The sequence below is a fragment of the Hemitrygon akajei genome, chromosome 15, assembly GCF_048418815.1.
Source record: "Hemitrygon akajei chromosome 15, sHemAka1.3, whole genome shotgun sequence".
Taxonomy (NCBI): domain Eukaryota; kingdom Metazoa; phylum Chordata; class Chondrichthyes; order Myliobatiformes; family Dasyatidae; genus Hemitrygon; species Hemitrygon akajei.
In genome coordinates this window covers 3202402-3228185 of record NC_133138.1, presented here as the reverse complement: position 1 = coordinate 3228185, position 25784 = coordinate 3202402, and the positions used below count along the sequence as shown (strand labels likewise).

The 25784-nt window shown below is 46.9% G+C and overlaps 1 protein-coding gene across 1 annotated transcript in view; it reads right to left on the bottom strand.

Moving 5' to 3' along the window:
- The window catches only part of hdac3 (histone deacetylase 3), a 64261-nt gene that overhangs the window by 1894 nt on the left and 36583 nt on the right, over window positions 1-25784 (bottom strand). Inside the window, exons 8-14 of the mRNA XM_073067059.1 lie at window positions 23102-23182; window positions 15955-16028; window positions 14542-14606; window positions 12410-12499; window positions 10443-10501; window positions 9754-9833; window positions 2616-2773 (exon numbers count right to left, since the gene is read on the bottom strand). Coding sequence (XP_072923160.1) covers window positions 2616-2773; window positions 9754-9833; window positions 10443-10501; window positions 12410-12499; window positions 14542-14606; window positions 15955-16028; window positions 23102-23182 — 607 coding nt within the window. The remainder of the gene's footprint in view (window positions 1-2615; window positions 2774-9753; window positions 9834-10442; window positions 10502-12409; window positions 12500-14541; window positions 14607-15954; window positions 16029-23101; window positions 23183-25784) is intronic.

Sequence of the window (25784 nt, the reverse complement as noted above, 5' to 3'; positions counted from 1 at the left end):
CAGGGGGTAGCATGGCTCAGTTGGTAAAAAAAAATCATTAGAAAGAGGTGACATAGAGTTGGAAGGTGTTGACGAGGGTAAAAAAAGACCCTAACAGAAGTTCCAGACAGCAGTAAAGATATGGTCTACAAATTACAATGGGAGATAGAGAATCCACACGTCAAAAGGGCAATGTTACGATACTCATGGGGGATTTCAATATGCAAGGAGTTTAGGAAAATCAAGTTGGTACTGCATCCTAAGAGAAGGAATGCCCACAAACAACTCGTTGTTGAGCCCACTAGGGGATCAGCTATACTGGTCCAGCTGTTGTGAAATGAACTAGAATGCTTAGTGAGCTTAAATTAAAGGAACCCTTTGGGGCCAGTGATGGTAAAATTCATCCTGCAATGTGAAAGGGAGAAGCTGAAGTCAGCTGTATCAGCATTACAGTGGAGTAAAGGGAATTACAGAGGCATGAGAGAGGAGTTGGCCAAAACTGATTGGAAAGGAACGCTAGCAGGGATGACTACAGAGAAGCAATGGCTGGAATTTCTGGGAGCAATTCAGAAGGTGCAAGATATATACATCACGAAGAGGAAGAAGTATTCTAAAGGCGGTATGACACAACTGTGGCTGATGAGAAGTTAAAGCCAACATAAAAACCAAAGAGAGGGCATATAATAGAGCAAAAATTAGTGGGAAGTTAGAGGATTAGGAAGCTTTTAAAAACCAGCAGAAGGCAACTCAAAAAAAGTCATAAAGGAAGAAAGGAAAAGATGGAATACAAAGGTAAGCTAGCCAATAATATTGAAGAGGAAAACAAAAGTTTCTTCAGATACATAAAGTGTAAAAGAGAGGTGATGGTAAATACTGGAAAGTCTGAAGGTAGATCCGTCACCTGGACCAGATGGACTACACCCCAGGGTTCTGAAAGAGGTGGCTGAAGAGATTATGGAGGTCATGGTAAAGATCTATTAAGAATCAATTGATTCTGGCATAGTTCCAGAGGAATTGAAAATTGCAAATGTCATTCAACTCTTCATGAAGTGTGGGAGGCAGAAGAAAGGAAACTGCAGACCAGTTAGTCTGACCTCAGTGATTGGGAAGATGTTGAAATTGATTGTTAAGGACGTGGTTTTGAGGTATTTGCAGTAACATGATAAAATAGGCTGTAATCTTTATGGGTTCCTCAAGGGAAAAATCTTGTCTAACAAATCTGTTAAAATTCATTGAAGAAATAACAAGCAGGATAGACAATGGAGAATCAGCAGATTCCGGATTTTCAGAAGGCCTTTGACAAGATGCCACGAGAAGCTGCTTAACAGTTAAGAGCTGATGGTACACGCAGAAGATTCTAGCATGGATAAAGCAGTGGCTGATTGGCAGGAGGCAAAGTGTGGGAATAAATGGGGCCTTTTCTGGTTGGCTGCCGGTGACTAGTGGTGTTCTACAGGGGTCTGTGTTGGGACCGCTTATTTTTACACTTTATGTCAGTAACACAAATGATAGAATTGATGGCTTTGTAGTCAGGTTTGTGGACCATACGAAGATAGGTGGAGAGGCAGGTAGTTTTGAGGAAATAGCAAGTCTACAAGAGGTTTTTGACAGATTAGGAGAATGGGCAAAGAAATGGCAGATGGAATAGTGTCAGGAAGTGTATGGTCTTGCACTTTGGTAGAAGAAATGGAAGTCTGAGGAGCAAAGGGACATTGGAATCCTCGTGCAGGATTCCCTAAAGGTTAAATTGTAGGTTGAGTTGGTGGTGAGGAAGGGAAGTGCTATGTTAACATTTATTTCAAGAGGACGAGAATATAAAAGCAAGGATGTAATGTTGAGACTTTATAAAGCACTGGTATTGTGAATATTTTTGGGCCCTTTATCTAAGAAAGTATGTGCTAACATTGGAGAGGGATCATAGGAGGTTCATGAAAATGATTCCGGGATTGAAAGGCTTGTCATTTGAGAAGCGTTTGATGACTCTGGGCCTGTACTTAGTGGAATTTAAAAAAAATGAGGGAGGATCTCATTGAAACCTATGAAATGTTAAAAGACCTTGATAGAGTAGATTTGGAGAGGATGTTTCTTATGATGGGAGAGTCTAAGACCAGAGGGGACAGCCTCAGAACAGAGGGACATACATTTAGAATGGAGATGAGGAGGAGTTTCTTCACCCAGTGAGTGGTGAATCTGTGAAATTCGTTACCTCAGGTGGCAGTGGACACCGTCATTATGTATATTTAAGGCAGAGGTTGATAGATTCTTGATTGGTCAGGGCATGAAGGGATACAGGAAGAAGACAGGAGATTGGGGCTAAGAGGGAAAATGGATCAATCATGATGAAATGGAGGAGCAGGTTCGATGGGCCAAATTACCGATGAGCCTATCTAATAGTTTCACCATGTAAGGCCGAAGGAGAAGGTGGAGAGAATTACAAATTTCAGTGTCATACAAGGATAACATGGAAAGATGGAAGGAATCAGTAGGATGGGTACAAGGTATGGGGGAAAAACCCCAGCAAGGGTTGTCCTCGGAAGCTAATTTGTTGGGATTGGGTGAGCTATCGAGGGATGCGGGGAGTTTCTCGGTGTCTGAGTGGGGATGGGATGGATTATTGGGCCTCCTGTAGCACCCACCTGTTGTAGTTGTCCTCAGACCCACGCTCCTCAGGGTCTGGCTCATCACTCCGTTCGTAGCTCAGGAGGTCCGAGGGAACGTCGTGGATTTGAACACTGGGTGCGTGATTCAGCATTTTCAGATTCTCAAAGATGGTCTGCCGAATCTGATCGAGGTACTACAATACAACGTTCTGATCAGGAACGCTGCCATCAGCCAGCGCTTCACAACCCAGCCTCACATGCAGACAGTCCCACCTCAAGAACAATATTCCACCGGACCAAGGTGCACAACAGGACATATAACTCACACAGACAACCCAAAGTAATATCATCACAAATACGTTAACAGATAATAAGGGTAAAGTTAAAAAGTAAACAGTACAACAATGTTGGCATTGTTGACAAGATCTGGGTGCTGGCAGGGAGTACAGTACTCTGAGTCTGGGGGAAGAAACTGTTACCCATCCTAACAGTTCTTGTCCTAATGGCACGGTATCGCCTGCTGGATGGGAGGTCATCAGCGATTGTTGGACCGATGGGGGGGGGGGGGGGGGGTCACTGACAATGTGATTGTTGGACGGATGGATGGGGGGGTCACTGACAATGTGATTGTTGGATGGATGAGGGGGTCACTGACAATGTGATTGTTGGACGGATGGATGGGGGGGTCACTGACAATGTGATTGTTGGATGGATGGATGGGGGGGTCACTGACAATGTGATTGCTGGACGGATGGATGGGGGGGGTCACTGACAATGTGATTGTTGGATGGATGGATGGGGTCACTGACAATGTGATTGTTGGATGGATGGATGGGGGGGTCACTGACAATGTGATTGTAGGATGGATGGATGGGGGGGGTCACTGACAATGTGATTGTTGGACGGATGGATGGGGGGGTCACTGACAATGTGATTGTTGGACGGATGGATGGGGTCACTGACAATGTGATTGTTGGACGGATGGATGGGGTCACTGACAATGTGATTGTTGGACGGATGGATGGGGGGGTCACTGACAATGTGATTGTTGGACGGATGGATGGGGGGGTCACTGACAATGTGATTGTTGGACGGATGGATGGGGTCACTGACAATGTGATTGTTGGACGGATGGATGGGGGGGTCACTGACAATGTGATTGTTGGACGGATGGATGGGGTCACTGACAATGTGATTGTTGGATGGATGGATGGGGGGGTCACTGACAATGTGATTGTTGGATGGATGGGGGGGTCACTGACAATGTGATTGTTGGACGGATGGATGGGGGGGTCACTGACAATGTGATTGTTGGACGGATGGATGGGGTCACTGACAATGTGATTGTTGGATGGATGGATGGGGGGGTCACTGACAATGTGATTGTTGGATGGATGGGGGGGTCACTGACAATGTGATTGTTGGACGGATGGATGGGGGGGTCACTGACAATGTGATTGTTGGACGGATGGATGAGGGGGTCACTGACAATATGATTGTTGGACGGATGGATGGGGGGGTCACTGACAATGTGATTGTAGGACGGATGGGGGGGGTCACTGACAATGTGATTGTTGGATGGATGGGGGGGTCACTGACAATGTGATTGTTGGATGGATGGGGGGGTCACTGACAATGTGATTGTTGGACGGATGGATGAGGGGGTCACTGACAATGTGATTGTTGGATGGATGGATGGGGGGGTCACTGACAATGTGATTGTTGGATGGATGGGGGGGTCACTGACAATGTGATTGTAGGACGGATGGGGGGGGTCACTGACAATGTGATTGTTGGACGGATGGGGGGGGTCACTGACAATGTGATTGTTGGATGGATGGGGGGGTCACTGACAATGTGATTGTTGGATGGATGGTGGGGTCACTGACAATGTGATTGTTGGATGGATGGTGGGGTCACTGACAATGTGATTGTTGGATGGATGGTGGGGTCACTGACAATGTGATTGTTGGATGGATGGGGGGGTCACTGACAATGTGATTGTTGGATGGATGGATGGGGGGGTCACTGACAATGTGATTGTTGGATGGATGGGGGGGTCACTGACAATGTGATTGTTGGACGGATGGATGGGGGGGTCACTGACAATGTGATTGTTGGACGGATGGATGGGGGGGTCACTGACAATGTGATTGTTGGATGGATGGATGGGGGGGTCACTGACAATGTGATTGTTGGATGGATCGGGGGGTCACTGACAATGTGATTGCTGGACGGATGGATGGGGGGGGTCACTGACAATGTGATTGTTGGACGGATGGATGGGGGGGTCACTGACAATGTGATTGCTGGACGGATGGATGGGGGGGTCACTGACAATGTGATTGTTGGACGGATGGATGAGGGGGTTCACTGACAATGTGATTGTTGGACGGATGGATGGGGGGGTCACTGACAATGTGATTGTTGGATGGATGGATGGGGGGGTCACTGACAATGTGATTGTTGGATGGATGGGGGGGTCACTGACAATGTGATTGTTGGATGGATGGATGGGGGGGTCACTGACAATGTGATTGTTGGATGGATGGGGGGGTCACTGACAATGTGATTGTTGGACGGATGGGGGGGTCACTGACAATGTGATTGTTGGACGGATGGGGGGGTCACTGACAATGTGATTGTTGGACGGATGGATGGTGGGGTCACTGACAATGTGATTGTTGGATGGATGGGGGGGTCACTGACAATGTGATTGTTGGACGGATGGATGGGGGGTTCACTGACAATGTGATTGTTGGACGGATGGATGGGGGGGTCACTGACAATGTGATTGTTGGACGGATGGGGGGGTCACTGACAATGTGATTGTTGGACGGATGGATGGGGGGGTCACTGACAATGTGATTGTTGGACGGATGGATGGTGGGGTCACTGACAATGTGATTGTTGGATGGATGGGGGGGTCACTGACAATGTGATTGTTGGACGGATGGATGGTGGGGTCACTGACAATGTGATTGTTGGATGGATGGGGGGGTCACTGACAATGTGATTGTTGGATGGATGGGGGGGTCACTGACACTGTGATTGTTGGACGGATGGATGGGGGGGGTCACTGACAATGTGATTGTTGGACGGATGGATGGGGGGGTCACGAACAATGTGATTGTTGGACGGATGGATCGGGGGTGGTCACTGACAATGTGATTGTTGGACGGATGGATGGGGGGGTCACTGACAATGTGATTGTTGGACGGATGGATCGGGGGTGGTCACTGACAATGTGATTGTTGGACGGATGGATGGGGGGGTCACTGACAATGTGATTGTTGGACGGATGGATCGGGGGTGGTCACTGACAATGTGATTGTTGGACGGATGGATGGGGGGGTCACTGACAATGTGATTGTTGGATGGATCGGGGGGTCACTGACAATGTGATTGCTGGACAGATGGATGGGGGGGGTCACTGACAATGTGATTGTTGGACGGATGGATGGGGGGTGGTCACTGACAATGTGATTGTTGGACGGATGGATCGGGGGTGGTCACTGACAATGTGATTGTTGGACGGATGGATGGGGGGGTCACTGACAATGTGATTGTTGGATGGATGGGGGGGTCACTGACAATGTGATTGTTGGACGGATGGATGGGGGGGGTCACTGACAATGTGATTGCTGGACGGATGGATGGGGTCACTGACAATGTGATTGTTGGACGGATGGGAGGGTCACTGACAATGTGATTGTTGGACGGATGGATGGTGGGGTCACTGACAATGTGATTGTTGGATGGATGGGGTGGTCACTGACAATGTGATTGTTGGACGGATGGATGGGGGGGTCACTGACAATGTGATTGTTGGACGGATGGATGGGGAGGTCACTGACAATGTGATTGTTGGACGGATGGATGGGGGGGTCACTGACAATGTGATTGCTGGACGGATGGATGAGGGGGTCACTGACAATGTGATTGTTGGACGGATGGATCGGGGGGTCACTGACAATGTGATTGTTGGACGGATGGATGAGGGGGTCACTGACAATGTGATTGTTGGACGGATGGATGGGGGGGTCACTGACAATGTGATTGTTGGACGGATGGATGGGAGGGTCACTGACAATGTGATTGTTGGATGGACGGATGGGGGGGGTCACTGACAATGTGATTGTTGGACGGATGGGGGGGTCACTGACAATGTGATTGCTGGATGGATGGGGGGGTCACTGACAATGTGATTGTTGGACGGATGGATGGGGGGGGTCACTGACAATGTGATTGTTGGATGGATGGATGGGGTCACTGACAATGTGATTGTTGGATGGATGGATGGGGGGGTCACTGACAATGTGATTGCTGGACGGATGGATGGGGGGGTCACTGACAATGTGATTGTTGGACGGATGGATGGGGTGGTCATTGACAATGTGATTGTTGGACGGATGGATGGGGGGGTCACTGACAATGTGATTGTTGGACGGATGGATGGGGAGGTCACTGACAATGTGATTGTTGGACGGATGGATCGGGGGGTCACTGACAATGTGATTGTTGGACGGATGGATGGGGGGGTCACTGACAATGTGATTGTTGGACGGATGGGGGTGTCACTGACAATGTGATTGCTGGATGGATGGGGTGGGGGGATGATTCATGATGCTAAACACTGCCGTAAATAGCACTTCTAATGAATATCTCTGATGGGTGAAAGAGAGTCCCCGATGATGCTAAGCGCTGCCATACACAAGACCATAAGACATAGGAGCAGAAGTAGGCCATTCAGCTCATCGAGTCTGCTCTGCCATTCAGTCACGGGCTGATCCAATTCTTCCAATCATCCCAACTCCCCTGTCTTCTCCCAATACCCTTTGATGCCCTGGCTAATCAAGAACTTATCCATCTCTGCCTTAAATGCACCCAATGACTTGGCCTCCACAGCCACTCGTGGTAACAAATTCCACAGATTTACCACCCCCTGCCTAAAGTAATTTCTCCACATCTCTGTTCTAAATGGATGTCCTTCAATCCTGAAATTGTGCCCTCTTGTCCTAGACTCTCCTACCATGGGAAATAACTTTGCCATATCTAACCTGTTCAGGCCTTTTAACATTTGGAATGTTTCTATAACATCCCCTCTCATTCTCCTGTAGGCTCTCTGTTTCCTCAACACTACCCGCTCCTCCACCTATCTTTGTAGTATTGGCAAATTTAGCCACAGATCCATTAATACCATAATCCAAATCACTCACATACATCGTAAAAAGCAGCGGTCCCAACACTGACCCCGTGGAACTCCACTGACAACCGGCAGCCAGCCAGAATAGGGCCCTTTGTTCCTACTCTATTTTCTGCCAACCAGCCAATGCTCCACCCATGCTAGTAACTTCCCTGTAATTCCATGGGCTCTTATCTTTCTAAGCAGCCTCATTTACAGCACCTTGTCAAAGGCCTTCTGAAAATCCAAGTACACCACATCTACTGCATCTCTTTTGTCCACCCTCTAAGAATTGCAGTATCTTTGTCAGTCAGGATTTTCCTTTCAGGGAACCATGCTAGCTTTGGCTTATCTTGTCATGTGCCTCCAGGTACTCTGTAATCTCATCCCTAACAATTGATTTCAACAACTTCCCAACCACTGATATCAGGCTAACAGGTCTATAGTTTCCTTTCTGCTGCATCCCACCCGTCTTTAGTAGTGGAGTAACATTACAATTTTCCAGTCATCCAGTACAATGGCAGAATCTATCGATTCTTGAAAGATCATCGTTAATGCCTCCACAATCTCTCCAGCTACTTCCTTCAGAACCCGAGGGTGCATTCCATCAAGTCCAGGAGATTTATCCACCCTCAGACCATTAAGCTTCCTGAGCACCTTCTCAGTCGTAATTTTCAATGCACAAACTTCACTTCCCTGATACTCTTGAATGTCTGGTATACTGCAGATGTCTTCCACTGTGAAGACATGCAAAATAAGCATTCAGTTCCTCTGCCATCTCTGTATCTCTCATTACAATATCTTCAGCGTCATTTTCTATTGGTCTTCTATTTACCCTCAACTTTCTTTTACTCTTTATATACTTAAAAAAAGCTTTTAGTATCTTCTTCGATATTACTCGCCAGCTTCCAATCATAATTCATATTTTCCTTCCTCATGACCTTCTTAGTTTCCTTCCACAATTTTTAAAAAGTTTCCCAATCCTCTATCTTCCCACTAGCTTTAGCTTCCTTGTATACCTTGTATATAACACTTCTAATGAATATCTCTGATGGGTGAAAGAGAGTCCCTGATGATCTCAGCAGTCCTCACAACCCTTTGTAGGTCAGATGCCTTCACTCTTTGTCTGACCCCGGGAGTGTGTGATAGGACAGTGTGGAGGGAGCTTCACTCCGTGTCTGACCCCGGGAATGTGTGATGGGACGGTGTGGAGGGAGCTTCACTCTGTGTCTGACCCCAGGAGTGTGTGACGGAATGGTGTGGAGAGATCTTCACTGTGTCTGACCCCGGGAGCGTGTGATGGAATGGTGTAGAGAGATCTTCACTGTGTCTGACCCCAGGAGTGCGTGATGGGACGGTGTGGAGAGATCTTCACTGTGTCTGACCCTGGGAGCGTGTGATGGAATGGTGTAGAGAGATCTTCACTGTGTCTTACCCCAGGAGTGCGTGATGGGATGGTGTGGAGGGAGATTCACTCTGTGTCTGATCCCGCGAGTGTGTGATGGGACGGTGTGGAGAGATCTTCACTGTGTCTGACCCTGGGAGTGTGCGATGGAATGGTGTGGAGGGAGATTCACTCTGTGTCTGACCCCGGGAGTGTGTGATGGGACGGTGTGGAGGGAGCTTCACTCTGTGTCTGACCCCGGGAGTGTGTGATGGGACGGTGTGGAGGGAGATTCACTCTGTGTCTGACCCCGGGAGTGTGTGATGGGACGGTGTGGAGGGAGATTCACTCTGTGTCTGACCCCGGGAGTGTGTGATGGGACGGTGTAGAGGGAGTTTCACCCTGTCTGACCCCAGGAGTGTGTGATGGGATGGTGTGGAGGGAACTCCACTGTCTCGGATCTATGCTGTCCCCGCTTTGGTAAAAGATAACCAAACAGCATTTATGTTCCTGCACTGACATCTCTCACCTCACTAAGTACAAGTTTCACAAGTAAAATGTCCCACCTACCAGATACAGGCTGGGTACTTGGGCCAAGCACTAACCTGCCTTGTGTTCTGGTTCTCAATCCTGGTGCTCACATCCGGGTGAAGCGTGAAGTCCGGTGCAAAGTATTCAAAGTACTCTGAGGAAGAGGGAATTGTTGAGTTAACACAAAAGACTCTGAGATGCTGGAAATCCAGAGTAACACACACACAATGCTGGAGGAACTCAGCAGGTCAGGGAGCATCTACAGAGGGGAATAAACAGTCAACATTTTGGGCCAAGACCCTTCATCAGGACTGTTGTTGAGTTACTGCCGGTGTTGCTGACCACACTGTGCTTCATCCCCCCTTCCGAGCTCTGACAAAATTGACCACAGCACAGGCACAATTCCACTCCCAGGATAGATTTGGTGCTGGCTCTCACTGGAACTCAGCATTCGTTAGACCACAAGACCATAATACATAGGAGCAGACTTAGACCGTTCAGCTCATCGTCTGCTCCACAATTCCATCCTCACGGATTTATTATCCCATTCAACCCCATTCTCCTGCTAGCTTTTGATGCTCGGTCTCATCAAGAACCCATGAATCTCCATTTTAAATATGGTCGTGACTTGGCCTCCTCAGCCATCTGTGGCAATGAATTCCCCACTGCTCATTAACTATGTTTTGATGCTCATCGGTAACCTAGTTTGAATGGTTACATTCTAACTTTACCTGTTTAGCACCTCTGACACCAGTTAACTTACCGTTATATGGCAGCTCATCGCTGATCTCCTCGTCAACCAGTAACGAAGTTTCAAATGTCCTAGGAGAGAGAGAGAGAGAGAGAACAATGAACAGAAAGCTGGTTTCCAACAACCACACTGGGAGCCTGCTTCTCCTGTCTTTTTCAATGTATCATGTGCTTGCAACACATACAATACGCTGGAGGAGCTCAGCAGGTCAGGCAGCATCTTTGGAGTGAAATAAACAGTTGACGTTTCAGGCCGAGACCCTTCATCAGGACCGGAAAGGAAAAGAAGCCAGGAGGAGGGGAGAGGGGAGAGTACAAACTGGCAGGTGATAGCTGAGACCAAGTGAGGGGAAAGTGTGGGAGGGGAATGAAGTAAGAAGCTAGAAAGAGTTAGATAGAGCTCTTAAAGATAGCGGAGTCAAGGGATATGAAGAGAACACAGAAACGGGGTACTGATTGTGGATGATCAGCCATGATCACATTGAATGGCAGTGCTGGCTCAAAGGGCCAAATGGCCTACTCCTGTACCTATTGTCTAAGCTGTGAGGAGCTAAAGATGGCAGACCTGGGTGACTTCTTGGAATCCATTTGCGAACCAGTTTAAATCTCCTTTTCAAGGTGGCTGGGGTCTTGTCGGAGACTATGATCTACAGCTGCACTCAAACTACATTCTTCACGGGTGGTGGGTTCTCACTTTTGGAACTCATCGAGTGGCCTGCACTTCAGCATCTCGTAGTAGCTTCTACTAGATTCTGGACAGTAGCTTCTGATGGACTCTGGACCATGGTCTCTGAGGGCTTTGCTACTGCTTGCATTGTGGGTGGTGGGGGGCTTTGGGATTCAAACTTTTTTCTGTCATTCATTCTTTGGGTTTTGTTCTGTCTGTTTCGTGGATGTCTGTGAAGAGTGAGGATTTCAGGTTGTAGACTGTATATATTCTCTGATATTAAATTGATCGATGGAAAAGGTAAATTACTGAAGAAGGAGGAATCTGATAGGAGAGGAGAGTGGACCATGTGAGAAAAGGAAGGGAGAGAGGAACCAGAGGGAGGTGAAGAGAAGGGGTAAGAGGGGAACCTGAATGAAGAATGGAAAAAGAGAGAAGGGAGAGGGGGAAGGAATTATTGGAAGTTGGAGAAATCGATATTCATGCCACCAGGTTGGAGGCTACCCAGGTGGAGTCTGAGATGTTACTTCTCCAACCTGAGAGTCATCTCATTGTGAGACCATGGACCGAGACGTCAGAATAAGACCATAGGACATAAGAGTAGAATGAGGCCATTCAGCCCATCGAGTCTTCTCCACCATTTCATCACGGCTGATCCCTGATCCCATTCAACCTCATATACCTGCCCTTTCAACATATCCCTTCGTATGCCCAATCAGGAATCTATCAACTTCTGTTTTGAACATACCCACGGACTTGGCCTCCATCACTGTCTGTGGTAGAGCATTCCAGATTCACCACACTTTGACTAAAAAAATTCCTCCTTACTTCTGTTCTAAAAGGTTGCCCCTCAATTTTGAGGATGCCTCTCCACATCCACCCTATCGACTCCTTTCAACATTCAGTAGACTTCAATGAGATGCCTCCACATTCTTCTAAATTCCAGTGAGTACAGGCCCAAAGCTGCCAAACGCTCCTCATATGTTAACCCTTTCATTCTCAAAATAATCCTTGTGAATCTCCTCTGGACTCTCTCCAATGACAACACATCCTTTCTGAGATAAGAGGCCCAAAACCGTTGACAATATGCGGCCCGACTAGTGTCGTATAAAGCTTCAGCGATGGAGATGGGGATGGGGAGTGGAATGATTAGCCACCAGGAAATCCTACCTTTTGTGGTGAACAGAGCGTAGGTGCTCGACTAAGCGGTTCCACGATACCCCACCCCCCAAACAACATATTTCATTGGATGTTTCAATGTACACGTGATAAGTAAAAGAATCTGAACCTGAAACTCAACCGACAGCACTTACCAGCACCTGGCAACGTTGCGGACAGTATAGCCCCCGCCACCCATCACCAGCAGAGGGATATTGAAACTCTTCACAAACTCCACACAGTCCCTGCAAGTACAACAAACTCCATTATTGCCAATGGTTAACGTGACACTACGTCAGCTTGGGGCGTTAGTGTTTGAGTACAATTCTAACGTTGTCTGTAAGGAATCTGTACGTCCTCCCGTGGAATGTGTAGGTTTCCTCCCACTGGTCATTGTAAATTGTCCCATGATTAGGTTAGGGTTAAATTGGGGGTTGCCAGGGTGGCAAGGCTGGAAAGACCTGTTCTACACTGCATCTCCAATTAAAAAATAGCGGGCATACTGCAGATTTGGACTCTGTAATGTAATGACCCACACTGCAGGTTTGGGCTCTGTAACGTACTGTAATGACCCACACTGTAGGCTTGGGCTCTGTAACGTGCTGTAATGACCCACACTGCAGGTTTGGGCTCTGTAATGTACTGTAATGACCCACACTGCAGGTTTAGGCTCTGTAATGTACTGTAATGACCCACACTGTAGGTTTGGGCTCTGTAACGTGCTGTAATGACCCACACTGCAGGTTTGGGCTCTGTAATGTACTGTAATGACCCACACTGTATGTTTGGGCTCTGTAACGTTCTGCAATGACCCACACTGCAGGTTTGGGCTCTGTAACATTCTGCAATGACCCACACTGCAGGTTTGGGCTCTGTAATGTACTGTAATGACCCACACTGTAGGTTTGGGCTCTGTAACGTGCTGTAATGACCCACACTGCAGGTTTGGGCTCTGTAACATTCTGCAATGACCCACACTGCAGGTTTGGGCTCTGTAATGTACTGTAATGACCCACACTGTAGGTTTGGGCTCTGTAATGTATTGTAATGACCCACACTGCAGGTTTGGGCTCTGTAATGTACTGTAATGACCCACACTGTAGGTTTGGGCTCTGTAACGTGCTGTAATGACCCACACTGCAGGTTTGGGCTCTGTAATGTACTGTAATGACCCACACTGTAGGTTTGGGCTCTGTAACGTGCTGTAATGACCCACACTGCAGGTTTGGGCTCTGTGACGTTCTGCAATGACCCATACTACAGGTTTGGGCTCTGTAATGTACTGTAATGACCCACACTGTAGGTTTGGGCTCTGTAACGTGCTGTAATGACCCACACTGCAGGTTTGGGCTCTGTAACATTCTGCAATGACCCACACTGCAGGTTTGGGCTCTGTAATGTACTGTAATGACCCACACTGTAGGTTTGGGCTCTGTAATGTATTGTAATGACCCACACTGCAGGTTTGGGCTCTGTAATGTACTGTAATGACCCACACTGTAGGTTTGGGCTCTGTAACGTGCTGTAATGACCCACACTGCAGGTTTGGGCTCTGTAATGTACTGTAATGACCCACACTGTAGGTTTGGGCTCTGTAACGTGCTGTAATGACCCACACTGCAGGTTTGGGCTCTGTGACGTTCTGCAATGACCCATACTACAGATCACACCCTATAGGTGAGCATCGCCGCCTCCCCACCACCCGTTTCTGCTCACAACATCCAATTAAATCAATGCTGACTGCATTCAACTGCAACTGAAAAAAATGATAAGGATGTCACCAGGACCTGAGGGCCTGAGTTACGGGGAAAGGCTGAATAGGTCAACATTTTATTCCCTTGAGTGTTGGAGAATGAGGGGAAATTTGATTTCAGTATACAGAATCATGAGGGGTATAGATAGGGTAAACGCAAGCAGGCTTTTTCCACTGAGATTGGGTGAGACTAGAATTAGGGGTCACGGGTTAAGGAGAAAGGTTAAATATTTAAGGGGAACCTGTGGTAGATCTTTGTCACTCAGAGGGTGGTGTGAGTGTGGAATGAGCTGCCAGTGGAAGTGGGTTTGATTACAACATTTAAGAGAAGTTTAGAAGGGTACATGGATGGGAGGGGTGTGGAGGTCCATGGCCTGTGTGTAATCGATGGGACGAGGTAGGTTAATAGCTTGGCATAAGCTAGACAGGCCAAAGGGCCTGTTTCTGTGCTGTAGTGTTCTATCACTCTGTGACAAGGATGACTCTGGTCACAGTGCAGATCACAGCACGCAGAACAGGAAAAGTCAAAGTTACCCGTGCCCTTTAATACTGAGATTGAAACAACCGAGCCGATCACAGCCGAGGGAATCCGCACCGCACTGCAACAGAGAGAGAAGAGGCAAGCGTCAGGAACGGCCGTATGATTCACCAACCCAGACACCCACCGGTGAACCTCGGAGTGGCGAGAGGGAGAGGGATATGTCAGGGGTGGCCACGGGAATTCCCACCCCTGTAAACCCTGACACCCACCGGCAATCCTCGGAATGGAGAGAGGGAGAGAGGGGGGAAGGGCGGGGGGGAGAAGAGGAGAGGGCGGAGGGGGGAGAGGGCAGAGGGGGAGAAGGGTAAGGCAGGAGAGTAGGGGAGGGAGAGAGGTAGGGAAAGAGGGGGTAAGGGGGGAGGGGAGGGGAAAGGTGAGGGCGAGGGAGAGAATGCCAGGTATGGCCACATAAATCTCCATCCTGGAAACCCAGACACCCACAGAACAGAGAGAGAGGTGAAGGAGAGAAAGGAGGACTAGAAAAGGGGGAGGGGCAGGAGGAGAGGGAGTGGGGGAAGGTGAGTTGGAAGGGCAGGGAGAGAGATCCAAACACTGATGCCCAGACAGCATTCTGATAAATCTCCTCTGCAATCTCTCTAAAGTTTCCGCATCCTTCATACAATGAGGCAACCAGAACTGAACACAATACTCCAAGTGGGGCCTAACCAGGGTTTTATGGAGCTACGACAGCAAAAAGTCAGAAGCCTGCTCTGAAATGTGATGCTCCACACAGATGAACGACTGACCCCAGTACAGCCAGGCAAGGAATCAAGAGCGAGGTTTCCAAGGAGAGGCCAGTAATGGCATAGGAAAATGAGTGCCTACAGAACAGGACACTGGGATGAGCCGTGTCAGCAATGAAGAGACAGACAGACAGACTTTATTGGGTTAGTAACCCTAACCCTAATCCTGAGGGAAATTGGGTTTCGTTACAGCTGCACCAACCAAGAATAGTGTAGAAATATAGCAATATAAAACCATAAATAATTAAATAATAATAAGTTAATCATGCCAAGTGGAAATAAGTCCAGAACCAGACTATTGGCTCAGGGTGTCTGACACTCCAAGGGAGGAGTTGTAAAGTTTGATGGCCACAGGTAGGAATGACTTCCTATGACGCTCAGTGTTACATCTCGGTGTAATGAGTCTCTGGCTGAATGTACTCCTGTGCCTAACCAGTACATTATGGATCAGAGTGGGCTGATCAGTGTAGTGAGTACATCAGAGGGGGCTGATGTGGGGCAAGAAGTAACCATAGAATAGGTGTGTTGAATGGAATGGGAGAAGAGGAGGAGGAAATGCCCTTCACTCGAGACACGGGTGGAGTGACAGCAACAGCAGGGACCCATCCTGATTTGCTGTTACTCTATGGGTTTTGGTGAATTAGCAAATGGCAAGAATGTTACCTGGAGCACTATGCAGGTTGGCTGATAGAAATCCACAACCTGCTTGATAACGGGCTGGAACAGCAGTCTGTAGCCTGAAACACGAGGACATAAGCATCAGGTTAGAACATTCAGCCAATTTCACTCACCTACAGTGGAGTGCACTGCTCTCTAGCTGTCCAATCTGTTTATCACTTCCCACACAAGCTCATGGTGCAGCCTTCTGTGCAGCGCAGTAGTACAGCGGTTAGCTTCAAACGGAGTGATTCCCACCTCTGCCTCTACGTTTTCCCTGTGACCGCGCACTTTTCCTCCGAGTGCTCCACTTCCTTCCCACATTCCAAAGTAATACGGGTCGGGGTTAGTGAGTTGTGGGAATGCTACGTTTGCACCAGAGGTGTGGCAACAGTTGCAAGCTGCTACCCTTCCCCTCAGCACAACCCTCAGACTGCGCTAAACAAGTGGAAGTGACACATCTATAGGTGACAACTTACTTAGAGATACAGCATGGTAACAGGCTCTCCTGTGCCATCCGATTACACCCATGTGACCAATTAACCTGCTAACTGTACATCACAATGAAATGCAATGCTGGAAAATGCACGGTCATGCACTTTGGCAGTAGAAATAAATATGCCGACTATTTTCTAAATGGGGAGAAAATCCAGGATTCTGAGATGCTGATGGACTTGGGAGTCCCTGTGCAGAACACCCTGAAGGTTAACTTGCAGGTTGAGTCAGTGGTGAGGAAGGCAAATACCATGTTAGCATTCAAGAGGTCCAGAATACAAGAGCAGGGATGTGATGCTGAGGCTTCATAAGGCAGTGGTGAGGCCTCACCTTGAATACTGTGAACAGCTTTGGGCCCCCATCTCAGAAGCGATGTGCTGGCATTGGGGAGGGTCCAGAGGAGGTTCACAAGGATGATTCCAGGAATTAAAGGGTTATCATACGAGGAACTTTTGATGGCTCTGGGTCTGTACTCACTGGAATTCAGAAGGATGAGGGGGGAATCTCATTGAAACCTGTCAAATGTTGAAAGGCCTAGACAGAGTAGATGTGGAAAGGATGTTTCCCATGGTGGGAGAGTCTAGGACAAGAGGGCACAGCCTCAGGATAGAGGGGTGCCCTTTCAAAACAGACATGCAGAGAAGTTTCTTTAGCCAGAGGATGGTGAATTTGTGGAATCTGTTGCCACAGGCAGCTGTGGAGGCCAGGTCGTTGGTTTATTTAAGGCAGAGACTGATAGGTTCTTGTGGCATCAAAGGTTACAGGGAGAAGGCTGGGAACTGGGGTTGAGGAGGAGATTAAAAAAAAAGGATCAGCCATGATTGAATGGCGGAACAGATTCAATGGGTCAGATGGCCTAGTTCTGCTCCTATGTCACAGTCACAGAAATGGGCTTTTCAGCCCACCTAGTCTGTGCTGAACCTGCACCAGGACCACAGCCCTCCATGCCCCTCCTATCCAAACTCTTCAGAAGCAGCGAAATCGAGCTCGCGTGCACCACTTATATTGGCAGCTCATTGCACACTCTCACCACCCTCTGAGTGAAGTGTTTGGAATGTGGGAGGAAACCGGAGCGGCCGGAGGAAACCCATTCCACAAGGAAAACGAAAAAACTCTTTGCAGGCAACGACGGGAATAAGACTAATCTTTAAAAAGAGAAACCTTCTTTCAAACACTCCAGTGACAGCGACCTTGAGGTACAGTCAGCTGTGGGAGAGTTCTGCTCGGACACACAGGGAGTATTTGGGGAAAGGCTATCTTGGATCGGGTGTTGCAATTAACCCAGATCTTATTAGGGAGCTTAATGTAAAGGAACCTTTAGGAGGCAGTGATCATAATGTGATTGAATTCATACTGATATACAAGAGGGAGAAGCATAGGACACATGTATCAGAATTGCAATAGAATTATAGGGAATTACAGAGGCACGAGAGAGGAGCTTGCCCAGGTGGATTGGAGGGGAATACTGGTGGGGATGATGGCAGAGCAGAGATGGCGGAAGTTTCTGGGAATAGTTCACAAGGCACAGGATAGATATGTCCCACAGAAGTCGTAGTTCTCAAATGGCAGGGGCAGGCAACCGTGGCTGACCAAGGAAGTTAAGGACTGCATAAAAGCCACGGAAAGAGCATATAAGGTAGCAAAAGTGAGTGGGAAGTTGGACGATTGGGAAGCTTTTAAAATCCAACAAAAGGCAACTAAAAAAGCTGTAAGAAGGGAAAAGATGAAATATGAGGACAAACTAGCCAAAAATATAAAGCAGTTTCTTACTTCAGTGGTTGGTAAGTTGATGGAGAAGATCCTGAGAGGCAGGATTTATGAACATTTGGAGAGGCATAATATGATTAGGAATAGTCAGCATGGCTTTGTCAAAGGCAGGTTTTGCCTTACGAGCCTGATTGAATTTTTTGAGGATGTGACTTAACATATTGATGAAGGGAGTATAGTAGATGTAGTGTATATGGATTTTAGCAAGGCATTTGTTAAGGTACCCCATGCAGGGTTTATTGAGAAAGTAAGGAGGCATGGGATCCAAGGGACATTATTTTGTGGATCCAGAACTGGCTTGCCCACAGACGGCAAAAAGTGGTTGTAGACAAGTCATATTCTGCATGGAGGTTGGTGACCACTGGTGTACCTCAGGGATCTGTTCTGGGACTCATACTCTTAGTGATTTTTATAAAAGATATGGATGAGGAAGTGGAGGGATGGGTTAGTAAAATTTGCTGAATACACAAAGGTTGGAGGTGTTGTGGATAGTGTGGAGGGCTGTCAGAGGTTACAGCGGGACATTGATAGAATGAAAAACTGGGCTGAGAAGTGGCAGATGGAGTTCAACCCAGATAAGTGTGAGGTGGTTCACTTTGGTAGGTCAAATATGATTGGAGGGTATTAATACTCTCCATTAATTATAGTATTAATGTTAAGACTCCTGGCAATGTGGAGGATCAGAGGGATCTTGGGGTCCGAGTCCATAGGACACTCAAAGCTGCTGCACAGGTTGACTCTGTGGTTAAGAAAGCATACGGTACATTGGCCTTCATCAATCATGGGATTGAGTTTAGGAGTCGAGAGGTAATGTTGCAGCTATAATAGGACCCTGGTCAGACCCCACTTGGAGTACCATGCTCAGTTCTGGTCGCCTCACTACACGAAGGATGTGGAAGCCATAGAAAGGGTGCAGAGGAGATTTACAAGGATGTTACCTGGATTGGGGAGCATGCCTTATGAGAACAGGTTGAGTGAACTCGGCCTTTTCTCCTTGGAGCAACGGAGGATGAGAGGTGACCTGATAGAGGTGTATAAGATGATGAGAGGCATTGATCATGTGGATAGTCAGAGGCTTTTTCCCAGGGCTGAAATGGCTAGCACGAAGGGCCAGTTTTAAGGTGCTTGGAAGTAGGTACAGAGGAGATGTCAGGGGTAAGTTTTTTTTTTTACGCAGAGAGTGGTGTGCGTGTGGAATGGGCTGCTGGTGACGGTGGTGGAGGCAGATATGATAGGGTCTTAAGAGACTCCTGGATGGCTACATGGAGCTTAGAAAAATAGAGGGCTATGGGTAAAGCCTAGGTAGTTCTAAGGTAGGTTCATGTTCGGCACAGCTTTGTGGGCCGAAAGGCCTGTATTGTGCTGTATGTTTTTATGTTTTTACCGTTCCATCATGGATGACTGCAGATCCCACTCAACCCCATACATCTGCCTTCTCACTATATCCTAATGCCCTGACCGATCAGGAAACTATCAACTTCCGCCTTAAATATACCCACGGACTCGGCCTCCACCGCAGTCTGTGACAGAGCATTCCACAGATTTACTACTCTCAGGCTAAAAGATTCTTCCTGTTCTAAAATGTCACCCCTCAATTGTGAGACTGTGACATCTAACTCTGAATACCCCCACCATAGGAAACATCCTCTCCACATCCACCCTGTTGAGTCCTTTCAACATTTGGTAGGATTCAATGAGATCCCCATGCATTCTTCTAAATTCCAGTGACTACAAGCCCAAGGCAGCCAAATGCTGCTCATACGTTAACCCCTTTATTTTTGGGATCATCTTCGTGACCCTCCTCTGGACTCTCTCCAATGACAACACATTCTTCCTCAGGTATGGGGCTCAAAACTGTTGACAATACTCCAAGTGTGGCCTAACTAGTGTCTTAAAAAGACTCAGCATTATATCCTTGGGTTTATATTCTATTCCCCTTTAAATAATTGTCAGTGTTGCATTTGCCATCTTTACCACAGACTCAACCTGTAAATTAACTTTCCAGGAATCTTGCACGAGGATTCTAACTCCCTTTGCACCTCTGACGTTTGAATTTTCTCCCCATTTAGATAATAGTCCACACTATCGTTCCTTTTACCAAAATACATTATTATACATTTTCCAACACTGTATTCCATCTGACACTTTTTCGCCTGTTCTTCCAATTTGTCTAAGTCCTGCTGCAATCGCATTGCTTCCTCAGCACTACCTACCCCTCCACCTATCTTTGTATCATCTGCAAACTTTGCCACAAAACCATCAATTCCACTATCCAAATTATTGACAAACAACGTGAAAAGCAGCAGTCCCAATACTAACCCTGAGGAACACCACTCGTCACTGGCAGCCAACCAGATAAGGCCCTAGTATTCCCACTCGCTGCCTTCTGCCTTCAGCCATTCCTCTACCCATGCCAGAATCTTTCCTGTAACGCCGTAGGATTTTATCCTGTTAAGCAGCCTCGTGTGGCACCTTATCAAATGCCTTCTGAAAATCCAAGAAAAAAAGTCATCCACTGCCTCTCCTTTGTCCACCCTGCTTGTTACTTCCTTGAAGAACTCTAACCGGTTTTTCAGGCAAGATTTCCCATCACAGAAACCATGCTGACTTTGACTTATTTTATCATTAGTCTCCAAGTAGCCCAAAACCTCATCCTTAATATTAGACTCCAGCACTTTCCCAACCACGGAGGTTAGGCTGACTGGCCTCTAATTGCCTTTCTTTTGCCTTCCTCCCTTCTTAAGGAGTGGAGTGACTTTTACAATCTTCCAGTCTTACGAGATTATGCCAGAGTCAAGTGAGTCTTGAAAGATTATGACCAATGCATCCATTATCTCTTCAGCAACCTCTCTCAGGATTCTGGGATGTAGTCCAGGTGACTTATTTACCTTAAGATCTTTCAGTTTGCCTCGCACTTTTTCCTTTGTAATAGCAATGGCACTCACTCCTACTCCCTGGCACTCAAGGACTTCTGGCACACTGCTAGTGTCTTCCACAGTGCAGACAGGTGCAAAGTACCTATTCAGTTCATCTGCCATTTCCTTGTCCAACATTGCTACCTCACAGGCATCATTTTCCAATGGTCCAATATCAACTCTCACCTACTTTTTATATTACTGAAAAAACACAGTATCCTAATAGAAACATAGAAAACCTTCAGCACAATACAGGCCCTTCGGCCCACAAAGCTGTGCCAAACATGTCCTTACCTTAGAAATTAAAAAAGTACAGTCGATGTTTTGGGCTGAAATCCTTCAGCAGGACTGGAGAAAAAAAGCTGAGGAGTAGTTTTGAAAGGTGGGTGGAGGGGAGAGAGATAGGTGAAAGATGAAACTTGGAAGGGGAGGGATGAAGCAAAGAGCTAGGAAGTTGATTGGTAAAAGAGACTGAAGGCCATGGAAGAAAGAAGCAGGGTGGGGGGAGGGTAGCAGCACCAGAGGGAGGCAATTTGCAGGCAATGAGATCAAGTGAGAGAGGGACCAGGGGATGGGAAATGGTGAAGGTGGGCGGGGGGGGGGGGGGTGGGATGGAGGCATTACCGGAAGTTTACGAAATCGATGATCATGCCATCAGGTTGGAGGCTACCCAAACGGAATATAAGGTGGTGTTCTTCCAAACTAAGTGTGGCCTTATCCACAGTGGCCATGGATGGCCATATTGGAATGGGAATGCGAAGAGGAATTAAAATGGATGGCCACTGGGAGATCCCGCTTGTTCTGACAGACGGAGCGTGGATCCTCAGCAAAGCGGGCTCCCAATCTATGTTGGGTCTCACTGTTATACATGAGGCCACACCAGGAGCACCAAGCACAGTATATGACACCAACAGACTCACAGGTGGTGTCGCCTCGCCTGGAAGGACTGTTTGGGGCCTGAATGGTGGTGAGGGAGGAGATGTAGAGGCAGGTGTAGCACTTGTTCTGCTTACAAGGATAATCAGTGGGGAGGGACAAATGGACAAGGGAGTCACATAGAACTCCCATAGAAAGTAGAAAGTGGGTGGGAGGGAAAGATGCGCTTGATGGTTTGATCCAGTTGGAGGTGGCGGAAGTTTCGAAGAATTATGTGATGGACGCGGAGGCTGGTGGAGTGGTAGATGAGGACAAGAGGAACCCTATCCCTGGTAGCATGGCGGGAGGATGGAGTAAGAGCAGACGCATGAAATGGAAGAGATGCAGTTGAGGGCAGCACTGATGGTGGTGGAAGGGAAGCACCTTCTTTGAAAAAGGAGGACAATCTCCTTCGTTCTAGAATGAAAAGCCTCATCCTGAGAGCAGATGTGACAGAGACGGAAGAATTGAGAGAAGGGGGTGGCATTTTTACAAGTAGCCGGGTGGAACAAGGTATAGTCCAGGTAGCTGTGAGAGACTGTTGGTTTATAATAGACATTGATAGATAAGTTGTCTCCAGAGATAGAGACAGTGAGATTAATAAAGGGAACGGGGGTGTCCGAAATGAACCAAGTGGAAGTTGGAGGCAAAGATGATAAATCAACAAGTTCAGCGCAGGTGCAAGAAGCAGCACCTATGCAGTCGTCGATGTAGCATAGGGAAAGTGCAGGACAGTCACCTGTATAGGCTTGCAACATAGACTGTTCCATGTAGCCGACAAACAGGCAGGCATAGCTGGGAACCATACAAGCGCCCATGGCTACACCTTTTGTTTGAAGGAAGTGGGAGGACCCAAAGGAGAAATTATTCAGAGTGAGAAATTATTCAGAGTATCTAGGCAGAGGATAATGGTGGCGGAGGGGAACTGGTTGGGTCTGGTAAAATCATAGTGAATTTTTAATTATTCTGTGCGAAGAGAGATAACTTTGGCTGCTCCCAAAAGAAAAGCAGGATTGGGAAACTGGATTTGTGGCAGGAGTAATGGAAAACTTTGCTCTTACTTTGATCATCAATCCCATCACGGAGAGGAACGTTGAGGCAGTAATAACGCCCGCTCTCAGCTCCCACTTCATACATGTCACCTGAAGAGACAAAGGCAACACCACAGGAACAATCATTTCCTTCTCAACCAAACATGCAGAGCAAAAATGTGTTACTAAAGGAACCACTGCTTCCAAATCCAAAGGTATTAATGTAACATCCATTTCTAGTTGTACTCAACATTCAAGGTAAATTTATTATCAAAGTCTCCTAAAGTCACTATATTCTACCCTGAGATTCATTTTCTTGCAGGCATTAACAATACACTAAAGAAATACAATAGAATCTATGAAAAACTACACACAAAGATGGACAAGCAACCAATATGTGTAAAAAAAAGACAAACTGCAAAAACAAAAAATAACAACAATAAATAAAAAGTAAAAAAAATAATACTGAGAATAGTAGTAGAGTCCTTGAAAATGCGCTTGCAGATTGCAGTTAAGAGAAAATTTGCAGATACAGGTCCACAATCCCTTATCCGAAATTCTGAAAACCAAAAAGCTCCAAAAACCGCAGTTTTTTCGCCAGCAGTTGACGTCACTCAGGTGTGACGTGGCAGCACTAGCAGAGGCTGCCAGACGTCAGTTGTGGCTCAGCACTCGTACTGGTTACACGTGCATTTGCTGTTCGCTGAAATTTTGTGCTCACTGTTGACTTTGTGTTTAATTTCACTGTGAAAATGTCAAAAGGAGCTGCAGATACCCCTATGGATAACAATGAGAAAAAGAGAAGGAAGCATCTATCATTATCAGTAACGCAGAAAGTGGAGTTATTGCAGAAGCTTGATTCTGGTGTGTCTGTGCGGAGTCTTGCTGAAGAATATGGTGTTGGAACTACCACTGTATATGATTTAAAGAAACAGAAAGACAGGTTACTGAAGTTTTATAGTGACAGTGACGTTCTACATTTATTCCAATAAGTCATTTACCATGTGTTTGATTCAGTTCATTTGAAGCTGTATATTTTTATGTTTTATTGAATATTTTTGTTGGAAATAAAATATTTTTCTTGTCATTATTCCCTAAACAATAAACAACTATTTACATTGTATTAGGTATTATAAGCAATGTAGCGATGATTTTAAGTATACGGGAGGATGTGCTTAGGTTCGGTGCTCCGCCGGGTCCTAAAGTCCACCCGCACTGAGACTGGTTAAATAAGGGACTTGAGCATACATGTTTTTTGGTATCTGTGGGGGGTCCAGGAACCAATAAGGAGGGATTCTGAAATCCAAAAAATTCTGAATTCCTAAATGCAACTGGCCCCAAGGATTTTGGATAAAGGATTGTGGACCTGTATTAGAATTCCAAGCAACATACACTAAGTGCTGGAGGGAGTCAGCAGACCAGGCAGCATATATGGAAAAGAGAGGGAAAAGGGGATGGGGAATTTGGGCGGGGGGGGGTGTGGGGCATTTCCAGAAGTCTGAAAAATCAATGTTCATGCCATTAGGTTGGAGGCTACCCAGACGGAATATAAGGTAAACACGAGGAAATCTGCAGATGCTGGAAATTCAAGCAACACACAAAAAATGCTGGTGGAATGCAGCAGGTCAGACAGCATCTACAGGGAGAAGAACTGTCGACGTTTCAGGCCAAGACCCTTCATCAGGACTAACGAAGGGTCTCGGCCTGAAACGTCGACAGTACTTCTCCCTATAGATGCTGCCTGGCCTGCTGCGTTCCACCAGCATTTTGTGTCGGAATATAAGGTGTTGTTCCTCCAACCTGAGTGTGGCCTCATCACGACATTGGAGGAGGTCATGGGTAGACATGTCGGAACAGGAATGGGAAGTGGAATAGAATGAATAGCCACTGATCTCCCAATCTACGTTAGGTCTCACCGATATACAGGAGGTCACACTGAGAGCACCAGATACAGTAGATGACCACAACAGACTCACAGGTGAAGTGTTGCCTCAGTGGAAGGACTTATGATAACTTCACACACTTCTTGACACCCGGAACTTCCACCATACTGCTAGTGTTTTCCACTGTGAAGACTGATGCAAAATACTTATTCAGTTCATCCGCCATTTTGTTGGCCTCCATTACTATCTCTCCAGCATCATTTTCCAGCGTTCCAATATCCACTCTCCCTGCTTTCTTATATGTTATGTATCTGAAGTAACTTTTGGTATCCTCTTTATTATCCGCTAGCTTACTTTCATATTCCATCTTTACCTTCTTAATGACTTTTTTAGTTGTCTTCTGTTGGTTTTTAAAAGTTTCCCAATTGTCTAACTTACACTAATTTTTGTTCTATTGGCTTTGACTTCTCTTACAGTATTAAACAGTTAGATTCAAAACAGTGCAAAACAAATAATATATATTTAAAAAATGAGGTCGCGTTCACAGGTTCAATGTCCATTTCGGAACTGGACGGCAGAAGGAAAGAAGCTGTTCCTGAATCGCTGAGTGTGTGCCTTCAGGCTTCTGTACCTCTTTCCTGATGGTAATGAGAAGAGGGCATGTCCTGGGTGAAGGGGGGCTTTAATAATGGATGCTGCCTTTCTGAGGCACCGCTCCTTGAAGATATCTTGGATATTACGGAGGCTAGTACCCTAGATGGAGTTGACTAACTTTACAACTTTCTGTAGCTTCTTTCAGTCCTGTGCAGTAGGCCCCCCCCCCCCCAATA